General features: G+C 38.5%; 1 protein-coding gene across 1 annotated transcript in view; it reads right to left on the reverse strand.

Moving 5' to 3' along the window:
- The window catches only part of CD34 (CD34 molecule), a 44,881-nt gene extending 24,882 nt beyond the window's left edge, over positions 1-19,999 (reverse strand). The window contains exon 1 of the mRNA XM_060772846.2: positions 19,917-19,999. Coding sequence (XP_060628829.2) covers positions 19,917-19,995 — 79 coding nt within the window. The 5' untranslated portion in view covers positions 19,996-19,999. The remainder of the gene's footprint in view (positions 1-19,916) is intronic.
- Positions 20,000-25,295: the final 5,296 nt, after the last annotated feature.

Genomic DNA, 25,295 nt, shown 5'->3' on the forward strand with positions numbered 1-25,295 from the left:
ATGCTCTTTGCTTCAGCTTCAGCTAATGGGGGATTAGGCCTTTCCCTCCTTGTTCCCTCCCCTCTTCATTTCCAGACGATAGTAGGGTTCCCATGCTATGCCTGGTGATAGTATGATAGCTGGGTCTATCTGCTCCGAGCATTATGCAGATGCCGTAAAGGCGGTTTTGAATAAAGGAAGGGATCACATGATCTTTTTTTTTTTTTTTACAGTTTTTAGAGTTTCAAATTTTTCAAATTTTCCATTTTTTTCTCTTTTTCTCCCCCCTTCTCTCTTTTTCCTACTTTCTATACAAGCAAATATTCTCCCACTTTCATTGTGAAGGCAATACTATCTTTAGATTTCTTTTTTTTATTTTCTTTATTTCACATGATAAAATTTCAATAAAAACATTTGGAAAAATAAGAGAGAGGGGGTGGAGTGAGAGCGAGGAGAGCAGTACAGTGGGGGCGGGAATATACTTTGTAGTTGAATTTGGAAGAAGGATAGAAAGGAGGGGAAGGTTAGGATAAGGTTTGGGGTAAGCTTTAGGGTTAGGCTTAGGGTTAGGGTAAGGTATAGAGTAAGGTAGGGTAAGCTTTAGGGTTACAGTTAGGGTTAGGATTAGGTTTAGGGGTTAGGCTTAGGGTTAAGGTAAGGTTTAGGGTAAAGGTTAGGGTTTTACCATTAAAGAACTCTTACATTCCTTCTATGTGCCCGGCTTGGCTTACATTACCTCAGTATCTTACCACGCTGCCCAGTCTCAGTCACATGTTCCGTTCCACGTTGCGCAAACAGCGCTCCTGAAGGAGTGAAGTGGAAACAGCGTAACGCTCGGAGCTTCTGGACCCAGCTATCATGCTACTGGACTTTTCCATGCCTTTGGACTTTTGTTGCCTCAGGCTTTTCCATTCTGAAGGAAGCCATGTGGTCCTCCCATGTGTCTGACAGTTCCTCCAGGTTCTGCCCGGTCAGGCTCATTGCCTAACAAACTAGAGGCATCAGATCTGGTCTGTTTTGGAAGATGGGCAGTTATACTCTCTTGCCCTCAGAGCAAGGCATAGACACACTACTGGAAGTACAAATGTTCATTATGTGGCCGACTGCCTGCTTTGAGGTGGGTGTCCTGGCTGTATTTTTATCTTATGCTAGGTCTCATGTTGGGCCCTTCCTGGAAGAGACTGTTTGCTTTGCTGCCACAAAGGGGAGGGGGGGCATTGTCTAAAGTGTTTGAGAGGAGTTGCCAGATCCTACTTGCTCAGGCTCATAGTCTGACCCCTTGAAAGGTTCAGAAGTTAAGTAGTCACAGCCACAGAGTAAGATACGCAAACTCAGATTAAATATAAATCTTCATTATATCACTTATATTCATTATGGTGAATATCCCGGCAATGTCTTTCAGGGTTTCACTTTTGTTTTATGTCAAGCCTCATCCATTTAAGGGATTATAATCCCAAAAAATCTATAAGAAATACTTAAATTTAAATACAATTTACAATGTTTCCAGGTATGTAGCAACTATGATAATTTGTGCTTGCTTTAAAAGATTATACTTTATTTTCTCCTAAACTTTCAAGTAATATTTGGGTAATAGTATGATAGCTGGGACCCTATGCTAGTTGCACAACGCGGAACGTGAATATGCAATATTTCAAAATACTGTATCTTTTATTCTAATCACATTATTGTGAAATTTAAACACATAGATGTTATTATGTAGTTTCATAATGCAATAAAATAACTATTATTTAATTATCTTTACTAGTTTTTGAAATATTATTTAAAAACACATGAAACTATTCACGTCACTCCTTTCTTGCTCTTTGCCCTTTAAGAGCTCTCTTATGTCTAACTTCTTCAAAGTAGCTGTGGGTCATTCCTTACTGTGCGATTTGCCTGCTAGCTTGAGTTGCTGTTTTGAGACTTAAAGCCCTGCTATCTGCTTTAGTGTTTGCTGTCATCCACCTGACTTGAGAAGATGCCTAAACATCTATCAAAGCAACTGAATATTTTGAGTTAATGGCAAAAAAGAAAAAGCCAATTATTGAAAACCAAGAAGACAGCAGGTTGAGAACTATTGCAGCAGCAGAATGAATTCTCTCCCTTTTTGCATGGCTGACATCCTGCAAAGTAGCTTTTGAGTGATCAGACCAGGAGATATTACTTAGCTATGTAAAACTAAGTAACCCATAGAAAAAATGGATATTTTACTAACATTCCCTGGAGGGTCTTGTAACTGTGTGTTATACAGTAGCTTGCTGGAGGGAAGAGGGTGGATGTGTCATCCTCCAGCAATTTGCTCACCAATGCTGCAGAATTCCTTGGGTTACTTTTAAGGTGGATTTTAGGGGGTGTTTTTGATCTGGGTAATGACACCTTGATTGTAAATGTGGATATTTGCAAGGCTGTTAGTCCATCTTATAATTGTATTAGTACTGAATAGACTGGCAAATTCCTGGCCCATCAATGCTTTGCAGAGGTAGTGAGTGCAATGTGCCTTGGAAGACACTCACCTCTATTTTAGCTACTTTATTAATACTGGTGCTAACATCAGTATTGTTATTCAAACCAGATATCTTAGATGGATAGGAGTTTTATTTTGCCCCTCAAATAAGACTTCTCTTTAAAGCAGAAGTAGGTTTCTCTCAGAGATAGTGAGCAGCTCAATTTGGAATTTGGACAACAAGAAAAAAAATTCCCAATCATTTCACAAATACAGATATTTTCTTTGCTCCTTTCAGTAAAAAGGAGAGAGTTCCAGAATCTTATTTTGTGTTCAAAGTATGGCATGGTATTTCTGATCCATTTCCTGGCTTTGACTATCATAAATATAACTTTTATACAGTTTTTAGTAATTTTGTTTAGAAGGTGAAAATAGTTTTGAAAAGCATTTTGGTTATAGATTACTTTCCTCTCTTTTTCAGGCTAGAAAGAGAACAAAAATTCAATTATTTCTTTGTGTTTGGGTGACTTGTTTATTTATACCTGTGTGTCTTGTTAAAAGAACATTCTGTTGTGCAGGAGGATATGCTTTCCTTGCCAAGAAGCCTGGATTATCTTAATCTAGGACAAATATTCGGAACCAACTGCTTGAAACAGCTCAACTGATTTATCAAATGACAGTACCCAGGATATGCATATTTCATGTGGTTGCAGTAACTTCAGCATAGACCTGTACACACTCTGTTTTTTCTACAGCATGAATGTTTATACATACATAGAGTTGATTGCAGAAGTGAATGTCCCCACACCTTAACTGTCCAATATATGAGATAATCTGAGTAAATCCAAGGTAGTGATGTTTATTCATTCTATTATTAGTTTACACATGATTGTATGAACTGTAGGATCTGTGATAACTGTAGAGCCTTTGGTGGGTGCTCCTATCATTAAATTGACACTGAGTGCACCCTGAAAAGGTTTTATAAAAATGCAAATTTGTCATTGTAATAGCTTGACTGGTATATTTTCAAGGTCCCTCTCTTGCTGTCATACACCCTCTTGTCAGTCTGTCAAAAGATGAGTGTAAAAACGTTAAGGGTAATTGAACCTTTCATTGCTTGGCATACAGAAATACACCCTTTCCCACTCTACCATGCTATAGCTTTTAAACAAATGGAAATGTACTATTTATCAAGCAATGTAAACCCAGTGGTTCTGGGGGCTTGGTATGTTTAGCCTAGAGAATAAAAGGTTAAAAGGTGACATGATAGCTATTTTTGACTATTTAAAATGAAATCATATTGAGGAGGGAGCAGGTTTCTTTTCTGCTGTTTTAGAGACTAGGACATGGACCAACAGATTCAAACTATAGGAAAAGAAATTTCACAGAAAGATGAGGAAGAATTGTGGTAAGAGCTGTTCAACAGTGGGGCGCACTGCTTCAGAAGGTGATAGACTCTCCTTCATTGGAAGTGTTTGAACAAAGGCTGGGTGGCCATCTGACTGGGTGCTTTGTCTTTTCCTGAATGGCGGAATAGGGTTTGTAGTGGATGGCCCTTATGGTGTCTTCCAACTCTAAGATTCTAAGTATACCATCTTGGGCAAGAAGCTATGGGCAAAATTAGATACACTGATCTGGTCTCCTATGGGTATTTAAAAGACAAACATATTAGAATCAGAATTAGAGTACTGCATTGCATTCCATGTGTGGTTGCCCTTTAAAAGTATTTGGATGCTGCAGCTAGTAAAAATGCAGCAGACAGCTGGTTTCAGGTGTGCATTTTAGAGATCTTGTGATACCGGCCTGGCTTCCAATTTGCTTTTGATCTCAATTCAAGGGACTAGTGTTGATCTACATAGTTCTACATGAGTTGGTCAAGGACTTCTGAAAGACCACCTCCTATATGAGCCTGCCACACATTTGAGATCTTCAGAGGAGGCCCTGTTGTGTGTCCCAACACTTCATGAGCATAGGATGGTGAATATACGTAATACGGTTTTCTCTGTAGTAGTACTTCGATTGAAACCCCCTACCAAAGGAAGTTAGACTGCCCAAAACAGTGATGTTCCCTATGGCATTCAAAATTGCTGTTTTAACTGTTTTAAAACTAGATTCTAGAATGGTTTTTAGAGTGCTTTTAAGAAATGTTAAAGAGTACTTAATGTGTTTTTCAAATGTTTTAACCTTTGTATTGTTTTAATAGGTTTTTATTTATTTATTACCTCTGACTACTTTGTGGGCTGGAAGATGATACAGAAATACTTTAAATAAACCAATAAACAATAGCAGGGAATGGAAAGTTAACCTTTTTTTCTTTTTGAGTAGTTTCCTGGATTCAACTACTCTTGTGGAGCTGCTATTTATTATGTCAGACAAATGGTATTGTTACTTATAAATCCACCATAATCACCATAATCAGCACTTTGGGAGAAAGTTAAAACATTTGTAGAAATGGTCAAAGCCAAGCAAGGTGATTCAAATAACAATGCACCTTTTAAAAAAGTCATTTGAGCTCTGACCTTGGTTGTCCTGCAATTTTATCAAGCTGCGCCCTATAAAACAATATTGTTGTATGCTACATGCTGAAGGGAAAATAAACTTGCACAGAATCATAACCACAACTGTTCACAGGGCTTTTCTCCAGCAAAAATAATATGTAATTGATTTGCTCCAAGAAGAGCTGCCATGCTTTCTTTAGGGAGCCTTGACTTCATCCTGAAATTGTGAAAATGTGAGTTTGTTTTGCTTAATTGTGAACATAATCAAAAGTGACAGATGTATGGCTCGAGATGACACATGATTTCATCACCCACCAAGCATTATTAGGGTCACAGAACATGTTAAACAATTGAAAAAATTCTAGCCAAATCCGTTTTCTTTGGAAATGGTTCCCAAAGTTGCCAGTCTAAGACAGTAAAGGAAACATTGGATATATTAACAGGATTGGGCCCATCCATAAGAGATATAAGGAAATGAAGAATTTTTGGAGCAATGTTTCGTAGAAACACAGATTCTTCAAGAAGAGGAGGAAAAGGAATGCTAGGAATATTGTAGTATAGTCTAGAGCAAAACCTGGCACCCAATTGTAGTCTATGTTTAGGTTCAGATTCAAAATAGCACCCTGAGAACTCTATCCTGTCTTAAGTACAGAGTAGAAGAAAACTCCACTTGATGAGGTGTTACTGAAGGAAAGATGATGTTTAAAATAACTTTTGTGAGTAGCAAGCGTATAATACATGTTGGATGGAACAGGACTTTAATCACAAGTCTGTGATGGAGTGGCTAAACTAGGATCCATGGATTCTATTCCTGTCATTGTTCACACAATACTGTGGTATCTTCAGGGTTCACTCACCACCACAATAATTTCCTAGAATCACCTTCTGGAACCATGCTTCAAGAGACCACTATTTCTTCCTAAAACTCCTATGGCTTGGATCCACACTACCTTCAGGACTTGTGGAGTTTTTTCCACGTCATGAGCGACGTTTGGAACTGCAAATCGCTTCTGGTGTGAGAAAATTGGCCGTCTGCAAGGACATTGCCCAGGGGATTCCCGGATGTTTTACCATCCTTGTGGGAGGTTTCTTTCATGTCCCAACATGGTGAGCTGGAGCTGACAAAGGGAGCTAATCCATACGCACCCCGGATTCGAACCTATGATATGTTGGTTTTCAGTCCTCCTGGCTCAAGAGTTTAACCCATTGCATCACCAGGGGCTCTCCTAAGACTTGTGCATGAGATCACATTAGAATTGCAAAGCACAGGTCTGTGTTTCCCTGTCACCTCGTTTGCTCCTGCAGATCTCTAGAAATGTAGTTTAGGGAAGCAGAGGACCTCTCTGGCTGAGAATTCCATCACCAAATGACATATCCAATACTCTGCTGCCAATTTCTTTTATATAAAGAGCACAGGTTATTGAGAATACAATTCAATTATCTCAATATTTGATAGAGTGATGACAAACAAGTAGCAATTTTGGCTTTCTGCTCAGGGATTTCATGTTTTGAGACGCCTTGAAAGAGAGGAGGAGGAGCCTTCCATAGGAAAGGCATGCTCACTATTATCACCCATTCATGAATTCAGCTATAGAGTTCCATAAAAAACAAAAATAACTATGATTTTAATTTGGCCTCAGGATGAAGTGTGTCAGAATATTTATATACAATGGCTTGCTAAGTAATCATTGCATAAGTGGGTTTCCAAGTTTCTACAGATTCAAATGACAGTCAATTCCCTTAGGTCAAGATGATTTGTTTAGATCCTTTGCACAGATACAGTCTCCATAATTTGAGGATAATCTGGGTGGCCTTTCAATGTCATTTCAAATGACTTTTATTACATTTAATGGGAAGTTGCTTACTCAGTTGCATGTTCTACAAACAAAAAGAAACTCTATTGAACCAGTCAGTTCCTTCTGCTGTACCATCCACAAACTCAATAGGAGTGTAATAGTTTTCCTCTCCCCAAGAAATGGGGAGAGAAAAAACATTTGTCTGCTTCCCACGAGGCAGGGAGGGGTTCTCTTGGAACCCTCCAGAAGGCCGTGGGCGTGGCCTGCTTGCAGGCTAGACCCAACCAGGCTCATTTGGCGCCTGGGCGAGAAGCTCAATTGGTGTAGTTATGTGAAACTGGAGAAGCCTAGACCATCAGAGGAAGGAAGAAGACATCCACTCAATAGTAATGCTGTGAGTAGTTCTGGCATTTTCCAGAGCTGGCTGAAAGCTTTTTGTGCCTTCATGGGGCAGTCAATCTTTCTGGTGGCTTTCTAGTGGTGGAGCTCTATTGTTGCAGGGGTGAATGATACAAAAGAGGTTATGATTCCTTGCGCAGGTTTGGAAAATGTGAGTCTCACATGCATACAATTGCCATCAAAAATATTTATTTTATGCAATCTACTTTACAGAAAATCAAAAAGCAATGTAGGTCCTTCACCTTACAACCTATGTCTTTTATAATATAAGGAACTTTTTTCTGTTTAACTCTGCAAAATTTTATGAGTTGGGATTATCAACTACAGTTTGTAAATTCTGTGGGCATAGATGTGTGCATTCTGGAACTAAGTCGTGAAGAGTGATTGCACCAACTTGCTGTCTGATCCTAATATGACCTATCAGCACCTCTTATTTACAGTGATCTGCAGAGGGCAATATACTCTTATGGTCCTGTATGAAAAGCATTTTTTTTCAAAATATGGCAAAAAGGATTTCACTTCAGGTGTAACCTACATTATAATACAGGGAAGTAGCAGATTGGATGAGGCTGGAAGAGAGGTGAGGTGAAGTGGGTTAAAGCACTGAGCTGCTGAGCTTGTTGATTGAAAGGTCGCAGGTTCGATTCCGGGGAGCGGCGTGAGCTTCCGCTGTCAGCCCTAGCTTCTGCCAACCTAGCAGTTCGAAAACATGCAAATGTGAGTAGATCAATAGGTACCGCTCCGGCGGGAAGGTAACGGCGCTCCATGCAGTCATGCTGGCCACATGACCTTGGAGGTGTCTACGGTCAACGCTGGCTCTTCGGCTTAGAAATGGAGATGAGCACCACACCCCAGAGTCAGACATGACTGGACTTAATGTCAGGGGACTACCTTTACCTTTACCCCAGTCTTCCCTTTTATTCTCTATTACCCCCTCCTGAACAATATATTGTATAGGGTGAGGCAGCATAACTTCCTTTTTTAAATGCGCACCATTCAATCGGTTGAAGATGTAGCAGAGCGCTAGTGGTCTTGTTCGAGAGGCGGGAGTATAAAGTTTTTTCCTGACATAGTTCAGTAATCATGCGTTGGAACAGTGAAGAGCATACTTTTGCCATTGAGGCCTACTTTTCAAGCAGTTTTGGAGTGGCCAGCCCACTTTCTAGATTTGGCCCCTTGTGATTTTTTTCTATGGGTTTTTTTTGAAATCCTGTGTTTATGTGAACTGTCCAAGGACCCTACAAGATTTGAAGACCAACATCCAGGAAGAAATTGCCAACATAACGCCTGCTATGCTGGCAAGAATCATGACAAACGCCAGAAATCGGTTTACTCAGTTTATGGAGAATGGGGGATGTCACCCCATTCTCCATAAACTCCATAAAAGTAAAGGGATCACCCAGCTGGATGGGAATTTGAGAAAATAGGGAAAGGAACAGCCCACAGTGTCGGCCCACAGCAGCAATCATCTCCATCCACCGAGCGTATTCGATAACTTGTTTGGCTGTTTTACATAGTTTTGATCTTCAAAACTACGTAAAACAAAACTTTAGGTATGTGCCTACATTATAAAAAAAATCTGATTCATACAATGGGTTTTATTAAGTTTTGAACAAGGAAGTTATGCTCCTGCACCCTGTATACGTGTGTGTGTATATATCCACTTATGTATTTATATTATATGTAAAATAAAAAAGCATTACAACGCATGTGCAAAACCACATAAATACACACATACACAAATATATACACACATATACACATATACACACATATATATACACACACACAAAACACATATACACAGAATGGACCACAGCAATGTTTGGCAGGGGATGGCATACACACACACACACACACACACACACACACACTTTTATTTTGCAATGGTTCTATTCTGGGCACCTTCACATAACATGATTTTTGTGTAAAATCTGGAACTCTTTTTCTGGGGAGAGATTTCACTGATTGGATCTTTCAACTTTACTCAAGCATTCTCATCTTTTCCAATTAGTCATGTTGTCTCATGTTATATTGATAGAAAAATAACTTCATTTAGAAGCTTATATGAAAATAAATTAATTAAATGCAACAAAAAACTCAGTGCCTGGGAAATTATAACACATTTATGTTTTCACTGATTTTTTAAAAAATAACATAAAACTATTGAAATAGATAGAGGGCTTATTTTGGGAAAAAAATTGACAGGCCTATTTTAAATTATTCAGTTAAAAAATTAAAAATTTACTTATAGCAAACAAATGCAGGCTGCTTCCATATTCCATATTAGCCTAAACCTAATCAATATGCATTTAAGTTTTGAAAAACAATGAAATCTTTCTGTTAGCTTGCAGAAAGCTTCAACGTTTGCAGGAAGCTCATTTCACACCAAGCTTATCTCTCTTCTCTTAAAAAACATAAATTAGTATGAAAAACTGGAGTGTAAGCAATACTTAAAAGCTTAAAATGATAGTTATTGGAATGAAATGAGATTGCAAAGAAAGAGGTAGGATTATAGAGATCAGCATACAGACAAATACTAATAATGGTATTATATCTCAGAAAAACTGGTATTGGTAGATTTGTTTAAATATAAAATTATTAAATATAAAATTATTAAACAAAGTAAACTAAAAACCCTAACACCAAAACAAACTACAAATCCAGGTAACATTGTCATGAATTAGGTTATAAAAAATAATGATGGATGGACACCCTGAGATATACAGTTGTTAGATTGATTTATTAATCGTATCAGAAGTGAACTGAGGGTACAGTTGTAATGTATTTAAAAACACAAAGATTAAAATAACTTGGCATTATACTAAATGTCATTTGACCAGTAGCTGGCCACTTGGAGTGCTTCTGGTGTTGCTATAAGAAGGTCTTCCATTGTGCATGTGGCAGGGCTCGGACTGTATTGTTATAGGTGGTCTGTGGTTTGCTCTTCTCCACACTTGCATGTTGTGGACTCCACTTTGTGGCCCCATTTCTTAAGATTGGATCTGTACCTCATGGTGCCAGAGCGCAGTTTGTTTAGCGCCTTCCAAGTCACCCAGGGGGAAGTCTTATTTGTTTAGTAGCTTCCAAGTGTGCCCAGGGGGGAGTCTAATTTGTTTAGCGCCTTCCAATTGTGCCCAGGGGGAAGTCTTATTTGTTTAGCACCTTCCAAGTCACCCAGGGGGAAGTCTCTTATTTGGTATCAGCCATGGCTTGAGGTTCCGGGCTTTAGCTGACACTTTTGGACTCTCACTTGCTGAGGTGTTCCTGTGAGTATCTCTGTAGATCTTAGAAAACTATTTCTTGATTTAAGGCATTGGTGTGCTGGCTGATATCCAAACAGGGGATGGGCCAGAGATGTCACTGCCTTGCTCCTTTCATCATTGGCTGCTACTTCCCAGCACATGTCAGGTGGTGCAGTACTGGCTAAACAGTGTAATTTCTCCAGTGGTGTAGGGCACAGACACCCCGTGATAATGTGGCATGTCTCATTAAGAGCCACATCCACTGTTTTAGTATGGTGAGATGTGTTCCACACTTGGCATGCGTTCTCAGCAGCAGCGTAGCAAAGTGCAAGGGCAGATGTCTTCAGTATATCTGGTTGTGATCCCCAGGTTGTGCCTGTCAGTTTTTGTATGATATTGTTTCTAGCATCCACTTTTTGTTTTATATTCAAGCAGGTATTTGGGTGTGCTGCAATGCTCCAGTGGGATTCCTTCCCAGGTAATCCTCAGAATTCAAGATGCTTGTCTGTTTATATTGATTGCTCTGATTTCAAGATATGCTTAGCATGCTTCATGATAACACATGAAAACATCTGTAACCTACTAATAAAAATTAGTTATGTATAAAATTTTATACATAAAAGGACTCTTAAATTAATTTGCAACATTTATTTGCTGTGAACCCGAAGTGTTCCAGTAGAGAATGCTTTCCCGCACCCACCCGATATCTAAACAACTTGCATTGCAAGCTATTTATAAAAAATATGTATTGTGGAGACCTTGTTCCCGAAGAACTAATGTGTTTAAATCCACAACAGAAGGCATTATGTCATTTTAAAGACAAAGTGAGGAAGTCACTGCTTCAATAAATGCTATGTGTGTAGTTGTTTATGTGGGCATAAACAGATACCTTACCACAATACAATGGTCTAATTCTTCATACTTGTCTTCTGCCAATGAACAATACACAAACATCTTTTAACTCTTCAAGAGTGTTTTGAAATCACCAGAATTCATTGGCAGAGATTTTCCTCCCAACTCGCACTGATGATAATATCATGGTCTTGATCTTTCCAACTTCCCCCAACATTTCCCTCCACACATTATAAATACATATTCAAAATTCTGTGTTATTATAGCCTAAGGTGATCCCTAATGATCTGTCCAAATAATGTGTGATATACCAGCCTGTGTGGGATTTGCTCAAATGTGTATAGTTTTCTACACAGCTTGTTCTTATTTGTTTTTGGAAGCAAAAAGAATACATTAGCTCTAGGTTTGCATGTTGTCACTGAAGCCAAGTAAACACAATAAACATGATGTAATTGGTGTTTGGGCAGATAACTCATGGGAGAGTTACATTAAAAACACTGATTTAAATCCTTTAATTGTTGCAGATGGGAAAGAAATAGGTCAATATTAATAGGGACTTTGATATAACAGTGTTGTTGGAAGGAAACCAAACTCTGTGTGTATGTATGTATGGGGGCGGGGGGGGGGGGGGGCGGCTAGGCCCTGCTGTATGCACTTTTCCTAGCTTAATCTCACTCAAGTGTGATGGAGGAAGGAACAAAATATGGGTAACAGGAGTAGGGAGGGCATATCTGGACTCACTCGTGTGTTGGGTGGGATGGGATATGAAAAGCGGGAGTAAGAAGAGTATCTACATTCCCTCTTTTATTCACTTGAGTGAAAAAGGAGACAATGATGGGATGGTGGATGTTTACTCTTCAGTCACTCACTTTAACAAGAAGTGGTAAGGAAATGCGATACAGCGAGAGGGAGTCGGAAGGCCATACATTTTCCTTCTCTCACACTCATTTGGATGAGACGGGAGAAAAGAATGGGATAGGGGAGCAGGAGGAAGGGAGGGAATGTGTGTTTTCTCTTCATTAATTCTCTTGGGCAGGAAGGAGCAAGGTGATTAAATATAGTGAAATAGGGAGGGCGTACATTATCCTTCTCTCAGGCTCCTTATACTCTGTCCTATATCACAGGATCTAGTCCTAGATTGTCTGCTTTAAACTGTATTATATGAGTCTCCACTGCCAGATAATCTGGGATAATCAGATGTTCCAGGATCAAATCCTGGGATAGTGGTAGGAGGAGAGTAAGGTTTGCAATCTCCTTCAGTGTAATCAACTTTCTCTGCCTTTTCCTTGGGAAGGATAACAGCACTAAATGATTTTTTTTTGCAGCATAATCCTTTAACATGCATTTTTTAAGGGGGGCTTAAGATATTTGCAGTTTTCCACTTTCATGAGAATTCTGCATCCCTAATCTCTATTCATGTTGGGAGCTGACTGTATTTTGTAATTCCTACTGCCTTAAGTAAGCTCAGAGCATTCTGGAGGATCCATCTCACCTGGCAAATTCTCTCCCCCCCCCCCCCCAATTATTACCATTTGGCAGACAATATAGTTGACAAAGACAAACGGACTGAAGAATAGGCTATGCTGAACTCTGTGGTTTTGCATTGATGTTGCATTGAGGGCTGTGGGGTGGGGTGTGGGGTGTGGAGGGATGTATGTATGTGTTGTTTTGTGGTGTGTGGGGGGAAGGCACGTGAATAAAGCTATTCTAATTCGATTTCCATCCAAAAAAGTAATTCATTTACAATACTGGGTATCCATGGCTTCCCGAAGGGAAACAACCACTTGACAGATATATTAAGGGATTTGACCATACAGAGTCAAAGAAAACCTTGCATCCTTGCCTTTCCCATTCAAATAACAGACTAAATAGAAGGAAGTAGAAAGGTTATAATCTTTATTGGATAAAACTGTAAGCCTTGGAGCTAAAAAAAGAACTCTGTATTTCGCTTTCTCTGTATCAGTTGTGAGTTCACCTAAGAACATAACAGACTCCATGATTGGAAATGCAATCCTATACATTTCTACTTAGATCACAGTGAATACAATTGGAGGTTATTCCCAGGTAAGTGGGGTGTAGGATTACAGTGTTAACTTCAGACCTCTTCATATTGGTATGTAATATAAAGATTCATAAGAGATGCAAAGATACACCGAAGTATACACTTTCCCCATTCCTGGTAAATGCATAATCCGTTGCGACTGTGAGGGTGTTCTGAATAATAATGATATACCTTTTAGAGTTTTTGCCAGCTTTTTACACTTTGAACTCTATAAACGTGCTACATAAATGTTGAGGACCATTATTCATTGTTAATAAAGCTATTCACCTTTTAAACTACATATAGTGTCTAAATTTTAGTGTCTAATAAAGAGTAATACTCAATTTATTACTTCCTTTCATACTGCCAATCATCTTCTTGTGGTGAGTGGCAGCAATTGATATTGAACAGAACATTTTCACAACCTTTATTATACACAACTAAAGAAAGATTGACTTGGACCAAGGAAAAAACTGCCATGTCTATCCTTTCCCTGCTCCCAGTGCTCAGCCATACCACACATATCCCCTGAATGGCCTGGATGCCAAATATCCCACGAGCCATTTCAGGGATTTCCCTCTTTTCTCTGCTATTTCTCTTCTAGGTATGATATAGGATACAAATTTACAGCTGAAGTGTATTCAAGTAGTACAGTTTGCTAATCCTTGCTATCCCAAAGACTAGTAGAAGCTAATTGTGAATAATTAGAGATGCTATGTATTAGTACTGTAACTATTTATGAGTAATTCTGAGTTCATGTAACCAATTCCTTTCTCAGTAACAATGGCATCGGATGTTTTCGCACCAGCATTTGTCAACTGTCTGATTTCCTCCTGCATAATTCTGGGAAATGTAGTTCAGGGCGGAGCCTTTGGAATTCTGAGCTAGAGAGATCCTCGGCTTCCCTAAACTACATTTCCCAGAATCCCACAGGAGGAGACCAGATGATTGGCCTTCATTCTATAATGCTGGTGGGAAAACGTCCGTCATCTCTCTTCACAACAACCACTGGAGGAAGAAAACAAATGTGCAGTGTCTGTCATCAAAACCTTGGAAAATTATGGTTTTCAACTTCAAATCCAAGTGGTCATGCTGGCTGAGAATTCTTGAAATCATAATTTAAAAGTAAAATTTCAAAGTTGTATTATGACCACAGCCACCAGTATCTGTTGTTGCTCTCCCAGATGGAACTGGGGGAGCATCTACAAATTCCTGAAAAAATAAGGGAGGCTTGTTTCCCCCTCCTTATTTCAGTCTTTGATTTCCAGTATGAAAGTGGTGAGGTGGTGGTGGTTGTGGTAATAAAAGTGAAGAAACTGCACTTTTCTCAAATATCCTTACTTTAACAAAAAGGAAGTAAAAACATATGATAAAGAATGCTTTCCCTCAGGAGTAGCAACACTGATCTTTTAAAAAGTTTGCCCATATTCTTTATAGTCATTACTTAGAGTAGGTGCTGTCTGAATTCTGGAATCAATTTCTGAGGCTTGCTGTTCAGAGGCTCTTCATTCAATAATGGTGCTTCACATTAGTTCTATATGGACATTGTTATATCTTTCAGAACAGGTGCTTGACACTTTAGATTGCAGTCTGAAAAGTAGCCCTCCGTCCATGACCTCTGACACTGGAGAGCCTCCTATATGATTGCACAAGTACAACTCTGCTAGAGCAACAGAGACTGAAGCAAAAAATACGAGCAAACAGAAAGAAAATGAATTGATCCATCACCTCATGCAGCCAAAATAATATTGCGTAAATACTATAGTATGCTGGCAATGGTGTAGTTCTGGTCCACATTCTCATGTGCTTGACGAAATGGGAAACAATTGCTCTGCCAGCAGTTATAATGAACACCACCTTTGGGGAAACTGAGAAAAGTTACTCATGCATCTTCAGCTTTGCTCTTCTGAAGCCATGTGGCAGGAATTCAGAAGGGTGGAGTTCTCTTCCCTCTGGAAATATCTGATAAAACACCACTGCTTCCCCCTCCCAGACCTTTTTTTCCTCTTCCACATGGCCTCAGACAGGATAAGGGTGTGGGCTTCTGAAGTCACGAAAGATGCAAAGAAGAGGGCGAAGAGAATGTGGGAAGGAGAGAGGACGGCAGCACAAACCATTACATCATCCTGTTCAGCAGCAAGCACATTCACCTAATCAAGAGCCAACCCCATTTGGACACAAGTGATAAAACAAGATTTTTTTGTTGTTGTTGCATTGGCTGGAAGCCTGCTGCGTCAATAGTCTATCTTTCTGCCAATGGATTACACATATTAAAATGTGAATTTTGCCAATATTCAGAGTTTTACAAACTTTGAAACCTGACCTTGAAAAAACAAGTTAGAATGTGGTTGATCAAATGATATTTGGATATCTTTATTTAAAATGTGGTTTCATTTAGGTTTCTTAATTTGATGTCTAGATTATTCTTACTTACTTAAATGTTTATTATCTACTAGCCGTGCCCTGCCACACATTGGTGTGGTCCAGTCTGTGTATATGTGTTTTGTGTGTGTATATAATTGTGTATATGTGTATATATGTGTTTGTGTATGTATATATGTGGTTTTGCACAAGCACTGTAATGTAAGGGTTTTTTTGCTTTTAAAGTCTTATCTGCTGTGTTTTTCAGTGTTTTTATGAATGATGGTCACTCGTTGGCCTGATAGGTCTATTGTGTCCAAATGTGTTGTCAATTGGTCTAGTGGTTTTTGAGTTATGTTAATCCCCCAAATGAACATTACATTTTATTTATACAGATTAGATCCCATTAGTGACATTACAAATTATCTTCTGCAGACAGAAATTAAATTCATTTGAATGAATATACCACTGGATCCACACATTTCAAATGAAACTAACTTTTACATCTCAAAGCCAAATCTAGTATACAAAGTCTGTAACCTGTTGGAGATTTTGGGCTCTGGCTAACTAATAAAGTAATCATTGACACTTACTAAGCATAGTAATTTAAACTCCATATCAACAATATATCATTATGTATAGATGTGCGTGAAATTGTTACATGCTGCAACCTACAGTTTGGCTTCAATTCAATATGCAGTTCCTCCAAAAGTAGATTCACTGAATTAATACCAACACATATGTAAGTCCTACAGTTTCAATAGGTCTACTTGGTTGCAACTAGCAATTGGATTTAGGTATTTGTACTTTATACATTATGCAAGACAAACAGGTGTTTTTTTTTATAGCAAGTACACTTTCACCAGGGGCCTACACACCACTTTTTAACTGTAGTGTATGATACATGATTTTTTTTATCATGTCAGAAGTGACTTGAAAAACTGCAAGTTGCTTCTGGCATGGGCAAATTGGATGTCTGCAAGGATGTTGCCCAGGGGACAGACAGATGTGTTACCATTCTGTGGGAGGCTTTTCTCACGTTCTCGCATGGTAAACTGGAGCTGACAGATGGGAGCTAACCCCATCTTGCGGAATTGAACCACCAACCATCAGGTCAGCAGTTCAGCCGGCACAAGGGTTTAACTCGTGTGACCACACCTCCTATGATACATAATAAGCATGTGTTCATTTCATTTGTATAGTGGTAGTTCCTGGCTTTTAACATCAGTGAGGTGATGGATTTGCTCATGGTTTTAGTTGAACCGTTAAGGCTTTGTTGAAGTTAAGCCTAAATTTGAAACAGATTCACTGTCCTTCTGACATTTGAGTCATCTGCCACTATTGCACTCATAACTTCGTAATGACCTGCTTTTACATGTGAAAATATAAAAGTCCATTTAGACAGTGCCTCTTAGAAAAACATTAATTTGGGTTTCTTATGATTTGTGTCTAGTCTAGTTTTTCTACCAACCCATTCCTCCTACAATTTTGAAGACTGGAACGTATCTAAAAACACATATGCTTGTCTAAATGAGAATCTCTGCACTTGTACAATGTTCTAGGTGTCACACATCACCCAATCTGTAGTGTCATATTTGAAATTTGACATACGTTATATGCTTTCACAGCATATTTCCTCTTGACAACTGGGAAATTGACACCCAAAGTGAGGATCGTATTCTCACTAAAATCAGTGGGAGTTGATCATCATGACATCTCAGCTTAGATGCTTCCCAGACCAGATCAATGTATGACTTTGAATATGGAAAATATTTTTCCAGTTAAAACCTTGCTGTATAAATGGAAAAAGTCCAGCAAAACCAATGAAGAACAAGGCTGATAGGAATTCACCAGTATTAGGAGGGCCATATATTCTGCATCTACCTTCACATTAATCCATGGATGTGATTGAGCCTATCAATCTTTAGATGTATTTGTATATTTTTTTTCAGAGGTAATAATAATGTACTGATTTTTCTCAGGCAAAGGATGCTTTAGGTCTGTGTGGTTAATGTGTTGGCATGAATCCATGCTAAAACAGCACCAATTATTTATCCTTGTTTTCATTGCTTTAGTTCTGGAGGATCTAGCATGTAATGTGTGTGTATTTATCAAAACAAAACCAATCAACCAACCAGCCCTTCTAACATGAAAATCTAATCTTAACTGATGAGGATATATCTAAGAACACAGGCAGACACACTTTTTATGTCTGTTTCCAATACTGCTTTGGCTATGGCATAGCGCTATTCAGGTGCACATTTCTAGGCAATATGCCAAAGAACTCAACGTGTTATTAACATATGGGAGAAGACAAAAAGACACACAAGTATAATATACTGGTGATAACTTCCTTGAAAGCTGTTGCCAGTGTGAACCAGAGTTCAAAACAACATCCTATATGCTATTTCCAAATGGTAAGAAGCTGACTTGCTAGAAGATCTTTTTCACCTTAGTCTTAATCTAGCTCTAGGTAAATATTTAGTAGCTCATACAAATTAGGAGCTGCATCCAGTGTAATATGAATGAAAATCAAGATGGAGATGTTAGTGGGCATCCAGTTGTACTGCAGCCATGTCCTTGTAAATATTCTTCCTCCCTGGATCAGGGGCAATTGTGTGGATTGAAGCATGTACTGAAGTGAAATCTTTTGATGGCTAGAGAGATTTCAAAAGATTATGATGGTATTCCACATATAATTTGTGGAAGTTTTACACTATTCCACAAATGATAGAAAAATGTAACAAATTCCTGTATAGTTAGGATGATTCTTTGGCTGTGTTACATGCAATATTAACAACACACTTGAGCCTTCATATGACCCTTATGTGCTATATGTGAATATTGTTAACACATCACATAATGTAGAAGAAAAGTCAGATGTGTTCTGAACACTATGTATTTCACTCACATTATTGAAGACTAAATTAAGCAGCCACCTTTCTAAAACAACCACATGATATCCTTTTGATTATGTGCCTCACACATATTTATTTGTTCCTCTCCCCTCAGTATTTCCTTCAGAGCTGCCAGATAAGCACCTGGACCTAAATGCTCTTGGTATTAAAACAAGTGAGTCAGTTTTGGTTTGCTTCTACATATTTGCACCCAATTCATACACCATGTTCTATTCAAGAAGTAACAATGTAACATTCCAATTTGATTATTATACATTTCAAGAAATTGCCAACTGTGAGAGAGATAAGTTTGGACACTGGATGGCTATCAGCCTCCTCCCAGTAGACTCAAATCAAGGAAATGCTTCATGAGAACCACCACTCCTCTTAATGTCCCCCCAGCAACAGCAAGAGTATCCCTCTGGGCAGCTAAACCAGGAAATCCCAGATATATCCCCCCCCCCCAATGAGGGTCTTCCTCCAGGGGTAAACCAAGAATGGCAATTTTGAAAGTTCCTGAACAGACTCAGAAGTGGAGTGGACAGATCAAAAGACAACCTGGCAAAATGGCACGACCTAGAAGAATCTTCCACCTTGTGCAACTGTGGAGCATAACAAACAACTTAGCACCGGTATGCCTGCCCACAGTGCCCTGCTTCATGACAGAGGAAGAACTGTTTAAAGCTACAGACAATGCGGTCACTGTTGCCCATTTTTGGTCAAAAAATTATTTAGCTGCTATTTGATTAGTTTTATACTGATTTATTTATGCAATGCTTTTGACATGAAATACATACATTTCAAGAAATCGCCTCTGGAAAGACATTAAGCAATAATTCTGAAATATGACTTTTTTAAAAGAAAAAAGTTATGCTCAATGAAAAATGAATGAATAGTTTGTATTTATAATTTATTTTTCTAAATAAAAAACCCTAAAGAACTAAAACCAAACAATTGTATTTGTCATTATAAATTTTTCAAGTGCTACATTGTATTGGCCCTCTGCTATGGCAAGGTTACTCTGTATATAAACTTCTTCAATAGCTACCTGGATTGGGATTTTGTGTGATCAAAAGAGTGCACAATAACAACTCTTGGAGTTCGCTGGTATGGATTATTGCAAAGCAATGAGTAAACTGTATGCATCCCATATATTTCTCTATACCATGTCTATGTATATAGTGCTAATGCTAGAGTATGTCTGTATACCACTGATTTGGGATTATTATTGGTAGTGGGCATGTATTCTCCTTCCTCCTATGATTATGGTCTGTTTCAGCAAAAATTCATTATAAAATGCAAACTATTTTAAATTATAGCAAAGACAAGATTAAATTAGTAATTTTCATTTTGTTAATGTCTGTGCATCACAGTAATTTTTCTTTCTTTCATAGTGAATACTCACCCAGAAGGCTCAACACACAGAATGCTGTCCAGAAAAGCTGCCTCTTCTTCATTGCTTGAAAAGTCCACAGTAACATCATTCCCAGTCGTGAACTCTTAAAGAGTGCCTATGATCAAGCTGAATGTCCTTCTGAGTGCCTCTTGCCTGTTAGTTTTTCTGCAGTGCTGCTGAAGCTCCAGCGTTACTTACTTTTAGCTCAAAGCCTCTTGAGGTCAGTACATTGTGGGATAGGATTCCCTCCTAAAATACGTGTTTGTGGCTGAAGATTGGAAGGTGGAGTTTTCAAAAGTCTGATCTCATAGCTTTATATAGTTCAGAGCAGCCTCTCAAGATCACATTGTTAAACTTCCCCGCCACTATATCACAGCAGTTTAACTCCTTCCTGGAAGTTGCTTTCATTCATTGTAAACAGATCAGTCCCGGAATTTAAACTACATAAAATGGGAGGAGAAGCAGCCCTTCTAATTTAGTTTTCTCTATGGTAATGCAGACCTCTTAAATACAATAGCAGAATGATTCATACCAATACTGTAAAAGCTTAATATAGACATCAAGTACCTGGGCAGATATGTATTCTCAGTATTCTCAATACTGAGAAATCTGTGATATGATATACACTCACGATTCCAGAGAGTGACAAAAGAAAAGAGGACTTCATATCCATTTGAGTTACTGTAATATAAGATGGAATCCTGCCTGTAGTGGAAAGAAGCCTGCCATTTAAGGACACCTTTTAGAAGAAGTAAATTGCAAGCAAAATATAATTTATTAAATCAGTGGCATGAGCCTTATTTAACTGGGGATCAGGGCATGTAATCACTTGTGATAAAATGCATGTCTCAGTGTTCCTGCATTTCTCAAAATTTTAATAATATTCTCCAAATATTTTGCTAGCTTCTTTCTAATATGTATGCACAAAAGATCTGAAAACATAGCTTGAGTGTCCTTTCACATACAACCATCCTGCATGCTAACTAGTCATTTATTTTAGATCCATTGTGACCTTTCAAACAAATCCTATTTTAGATTATATTTCTGCCTAAATTGAAATTGTGTGTGGAAAGTAGTAATAGGTTAATACACATACATGCAGCAAATTGAGCAGCTCAGCGGTTTAACCTGCTGTGCCACTGGAGGCTCCTGCTGGAATTCTGCCTCAGGTATGAAATAAAGTTGAAAAATATTATGCATATTAACTTGGGGAGGTGCACCATTGACTATTCCATTCCAAGTAGCAAAAAATCTTGAATTAATCCAAGAAGCCTGACAAGCATCTTAAACACCTTCATAACTAAGTGACACATTTATTATTACATTATATTATGTTTATTATACAAAGCACCTCAGTGATCCCTCTCTTTCCTCAGTTCTTGCAGTGTTTCTGCTAAAAATGTTCAACTAGCCGTTTTAGTTCTAAATATACTATAACTGCACAACCTAATAAATAGGTAGAAGTCCTCAAAATAGCTGATAATCATATAGGTGGAATGCAGTTGGAGGAAGGAATATTATTCCTGTCTTTTTAGATAATGAACACATCACTTTCTACAGCGTTTCTTTTTCTTTTCTTTTCTTTTTAACTAGACATTTAGTTATTTAATAGCTACAAAGAAGACAAAAAGCTAATATTTCAAGGAGGGTTATAAACAAGGGTAATACAATTTCTCCACAAATTTCAAACATTTGTTTTCTTTTTCAGGATAAACTACAGGTAGTCCCTGAATTATACATCTGACAGCCCACCACTGATTCCAGAGCTCAGCATTTCTGCAATCTCTCCCGATACAGATGGAATGAAGAAATAGAACTTGATTTTCACTAGCATGACACCACTCTCCAAATCCCCAGATAATGGTTACAGAGGCCCTTCTTCTGATTCATTTCAATTGAAAAAACAGTCCTATGAACACATTGTTTTTGAATGTGGAGAGCTGCCCCTTAACTGGGGCTGGATCTATACTGCCATGTAATTTGGATTATCAATCAGATAATCCACATTACCTGCTTTGAACTTGACTATACAAACCCCCTTCTACACTGCCATATAAAATCCAGTTTATCTACTTTGAACTGGATTATATGGCAGTGTAGAAGGGGCCAGAGTCTACACTGCCTCTCCAGGCTTCCTGGATTGCCCTTCTTCTGGAGGAAGAAAAATAAGGGAATAGCTGCCACTTGTGTAAACTTCCAAGACATGATTTCTTCCAAGGTGATTTTTAGGGAGTAGCACCAGGTGAGATAACTACAGATATGTAGTTATGTATTACATGTTCATCTCCTGATCCAAAATGGCAGCCAATGTATTGTTGAAGGCTTTCATGGCTGGAATCACTTGGTTGTTGTAGGTTTTTTCAGGCTATATGGCCATATGGCCATGTTCTAGAGGCATTCTCTCCTGACATTTCACCTGCATCTATGGCAAGCATCCTCAGACTTTGTGAGGTCTGTTGGAACTAGGAAAATTGGATTGCCAAAAATCCATAAGGACTCCACCCCACTCAGACCCATCATAAGTGTCTTTGTATCCCCCATGTATGACTTAACAAAATGTTTGGCTGCACAGTTACCCATATTGGGCTCACTACGCACTACATCAAGGACTCAGCCCACTTCATGCCTCTAGAACATGGCCATATAGCCTGAAAAAAACCTACAACAACCCAGCAGCCAATGATCAAAGTTATACAGACTTAATATTTATTGTCTGAAATGCCTGGGTCCAGAATTGTTCTGTGTTTTGTATTTTTAGATTTCAAAATACAATATCTTCTGGAATAAACTCGTGTTGTACTTTGGTGCTCCTTGCCTTGTGTATGAGACACAAGGCTGGAACAAGACTGAGGATCAGTGAAATGGTAGGAAAGTGAAGGTTTTTGCCGCTAGCCTCATACACAAGAAGTGAATGAATGAGACATGAGGTTGGAGACAAAATGAAGTTCTGAGAGATGAAGACATAATAAAGATCTTGACGTGGAGCCACGGCACTACCTCAAAGGCAGACATGAGTTGATGACGGCAAAATATTTCAGGATTCAAAGGTTTTTAGATTTTACAATAAAAATACCACATACCTCTGCTAAAAGACCTCCTACAACAGGCAGCTAACAACAAAAGATGTGGGTAAAACCCTTTGCCTAATGTTAGAAAGAAAGCAGCCCTCTAGTCAACCTAACCTCATGGGGAAGGGAATTCCATAGTCTGGGAGAAATCACTGAGGGCAATCCCAGACAGGGATTCAACCCATGATGAAGTTGGCTTAAGAAACTCACTTCATTGTGGATTTAAGCCCCCACGGGCGCCCAGAAGACCCCTGATAACTATTGCATTGGAATGGGGCCACCCCAACCCCCCCCCCCCCCAGCGTGTACCAATGATGTGCCAGGAGACCCGGGGGGGGGGGCGATTTGACTCCCCCGCCTCCTGGCGCATCATTAGTATGCCCCATGAGGGCTTCCCGAGCAGCTTCATGGCAGCCTGGTAAGCTTTTATTTTCTTTCAAGACTTTTAGGGGGTATTGGGATGTGAGTAGGTCCAGAAGCAATTATTTGGGTCAGTCCCCACTGATCCTATACTCCATTAGACCTGGGCCTTTCAGGAAGGCCTGGGTCTAATAGAGTAGCAAAATAATTCAGGACAAAGCAGGGTTTACCTGCTTTGTCTCAAATTACTTTGCTTTTACCTGAGGTGTCATTTGAACACTTCAGGTAAAAGTCCAACAGGGCTCACATTGTGGGCCCTGTATGGAAGGGCTCTTAGAAGGCCTTATTGTTTGTCTTCACCAAACATGCCTTGAATGGACTGAGAGAAAGCCTTCCCTTGAGCATGTCAACATGCAAATAGGTTCATATCAGCCAGATTAGAGATACTACAGCATTCTTTGTTCATCACACAGTACTTCTGGAATAAAATGCAGAAAATCAAAAATTTAAAGTTGTGATATATCTTCTATTACCTTTTAAGTATTTTAGATTACATTCTGCCATAATGATTTGTGAGAACTGCTGAGATTTCTGGCTGATCATTTGCTCTGCCCAATTAACTCTCCTTGGCTCCTCCAATAAGCAGAGCAGGGGCAATCAGGCAATATGTCCCAGATCACAGCTTCTGACGGAGAAGCCAAAATCTACAGCATTTCTGCTTGATTGTTATGTTTCAGTGTGACTAAAGGATACATCTGGATATGTATATTTGGATATATAAATCTTTTCACTTATTTTGGAAGATGAAACTGACCATATCTAATTTCTTGAAAACCATGGGATTGAAGTTGATGGTGATTAATTTTTCCTCTAGGTATAATGGTATGTAGTCACATTAGCTAGATTGGGTTGTATAGTCTTGAGAAAAGGAACTGTTCTGTTCAAGAAAAAAAAATATGTTGGAAATGATTTCCTATGCGCAGACAATTAAAAAAATACATATTTATATATGAATGTATGTTATGAACAATATATCAGCATAATACAAAGACTGATTTTAATTTGACTGGCTCAATGTTAGTCCAAAAGTTCCGCTGGAATCTGGTGACAATCCTTATGTTGCCATAAATTAATATGAAGATCCCCCCTCCCCCCGTTTCTTTAAGTTTCTTGATTTGAAATAGTTATCAAATGGGGAGTGCATAAATTTAATCTAGTTGATAAAAAGTATGTGAAACCCCCTTTCCTCCAATAATACTTAACCTTTAACTTGTGTTCCATAGTTTTATTTGCTACCTGGAAATGCACCTTCATACTCTTTCAAAACTGAGGAAAAGTATGAATATATTACTACAAATATGAAAAAACCCTCACCTGTCTCATAGAAACATGGGAGGAACTACATTCCTTACAACATTTTAAAATTTATATTCATTTACTGGCAAAATATCTTATTTTAGCTCATCCGGAAACTAGCACTTCAGGGGAAACATCTGTTGCTATGCTGATTTGTCCCAGGTTTTATATATATATATATATATATATATATATATATATATATATATATATATTAGCTGGGCTGGATCTGCAGAAGTAACAGTCCTGAAATAAAGATCCAAAAGAAAAAGTGTTAACAATAAACAGCTTTTTTATTCAAGATGTGTTTCAAATGCTTGTCAAGTGCGTTTGGGAAATATTCTATCTCCATTTTTTTGGGAGGGGTAAACCCAAGACTGATTTTTGAAATAAAATAGAATAAAGTTCACTTAAATATTAACCCCTGTAGATAAATAACAACTAAGTTGTCTATAGATCTCTGTATAATGAAAGAAAGCCATGTGAATCAGGAACAAAATATTCTCGAGGCTTCAAAAACTACTGGAACCAGGTCCTCCAATTACTGTTTCTGCTGAAACAAATAAGCCCTGGCCTATCCCCAATTCTAGGTATCTAAATGAAT

The sequence above is a fragment of the Anolis sagrei genome, chromosome 4 (assembly GCF_037176765.1).
Source record: "Anolis sagrei isolate rAnoSag1 chromosome 4, rAnoSag1.mat, whole genome shotgun sequence".
NCBI classification, from domain to species: Eukaryota; Metazoa; Chordata; class Lepidosauria; order Squamata; family Dactyloidae; genus Anolis; species Anolis sagrei.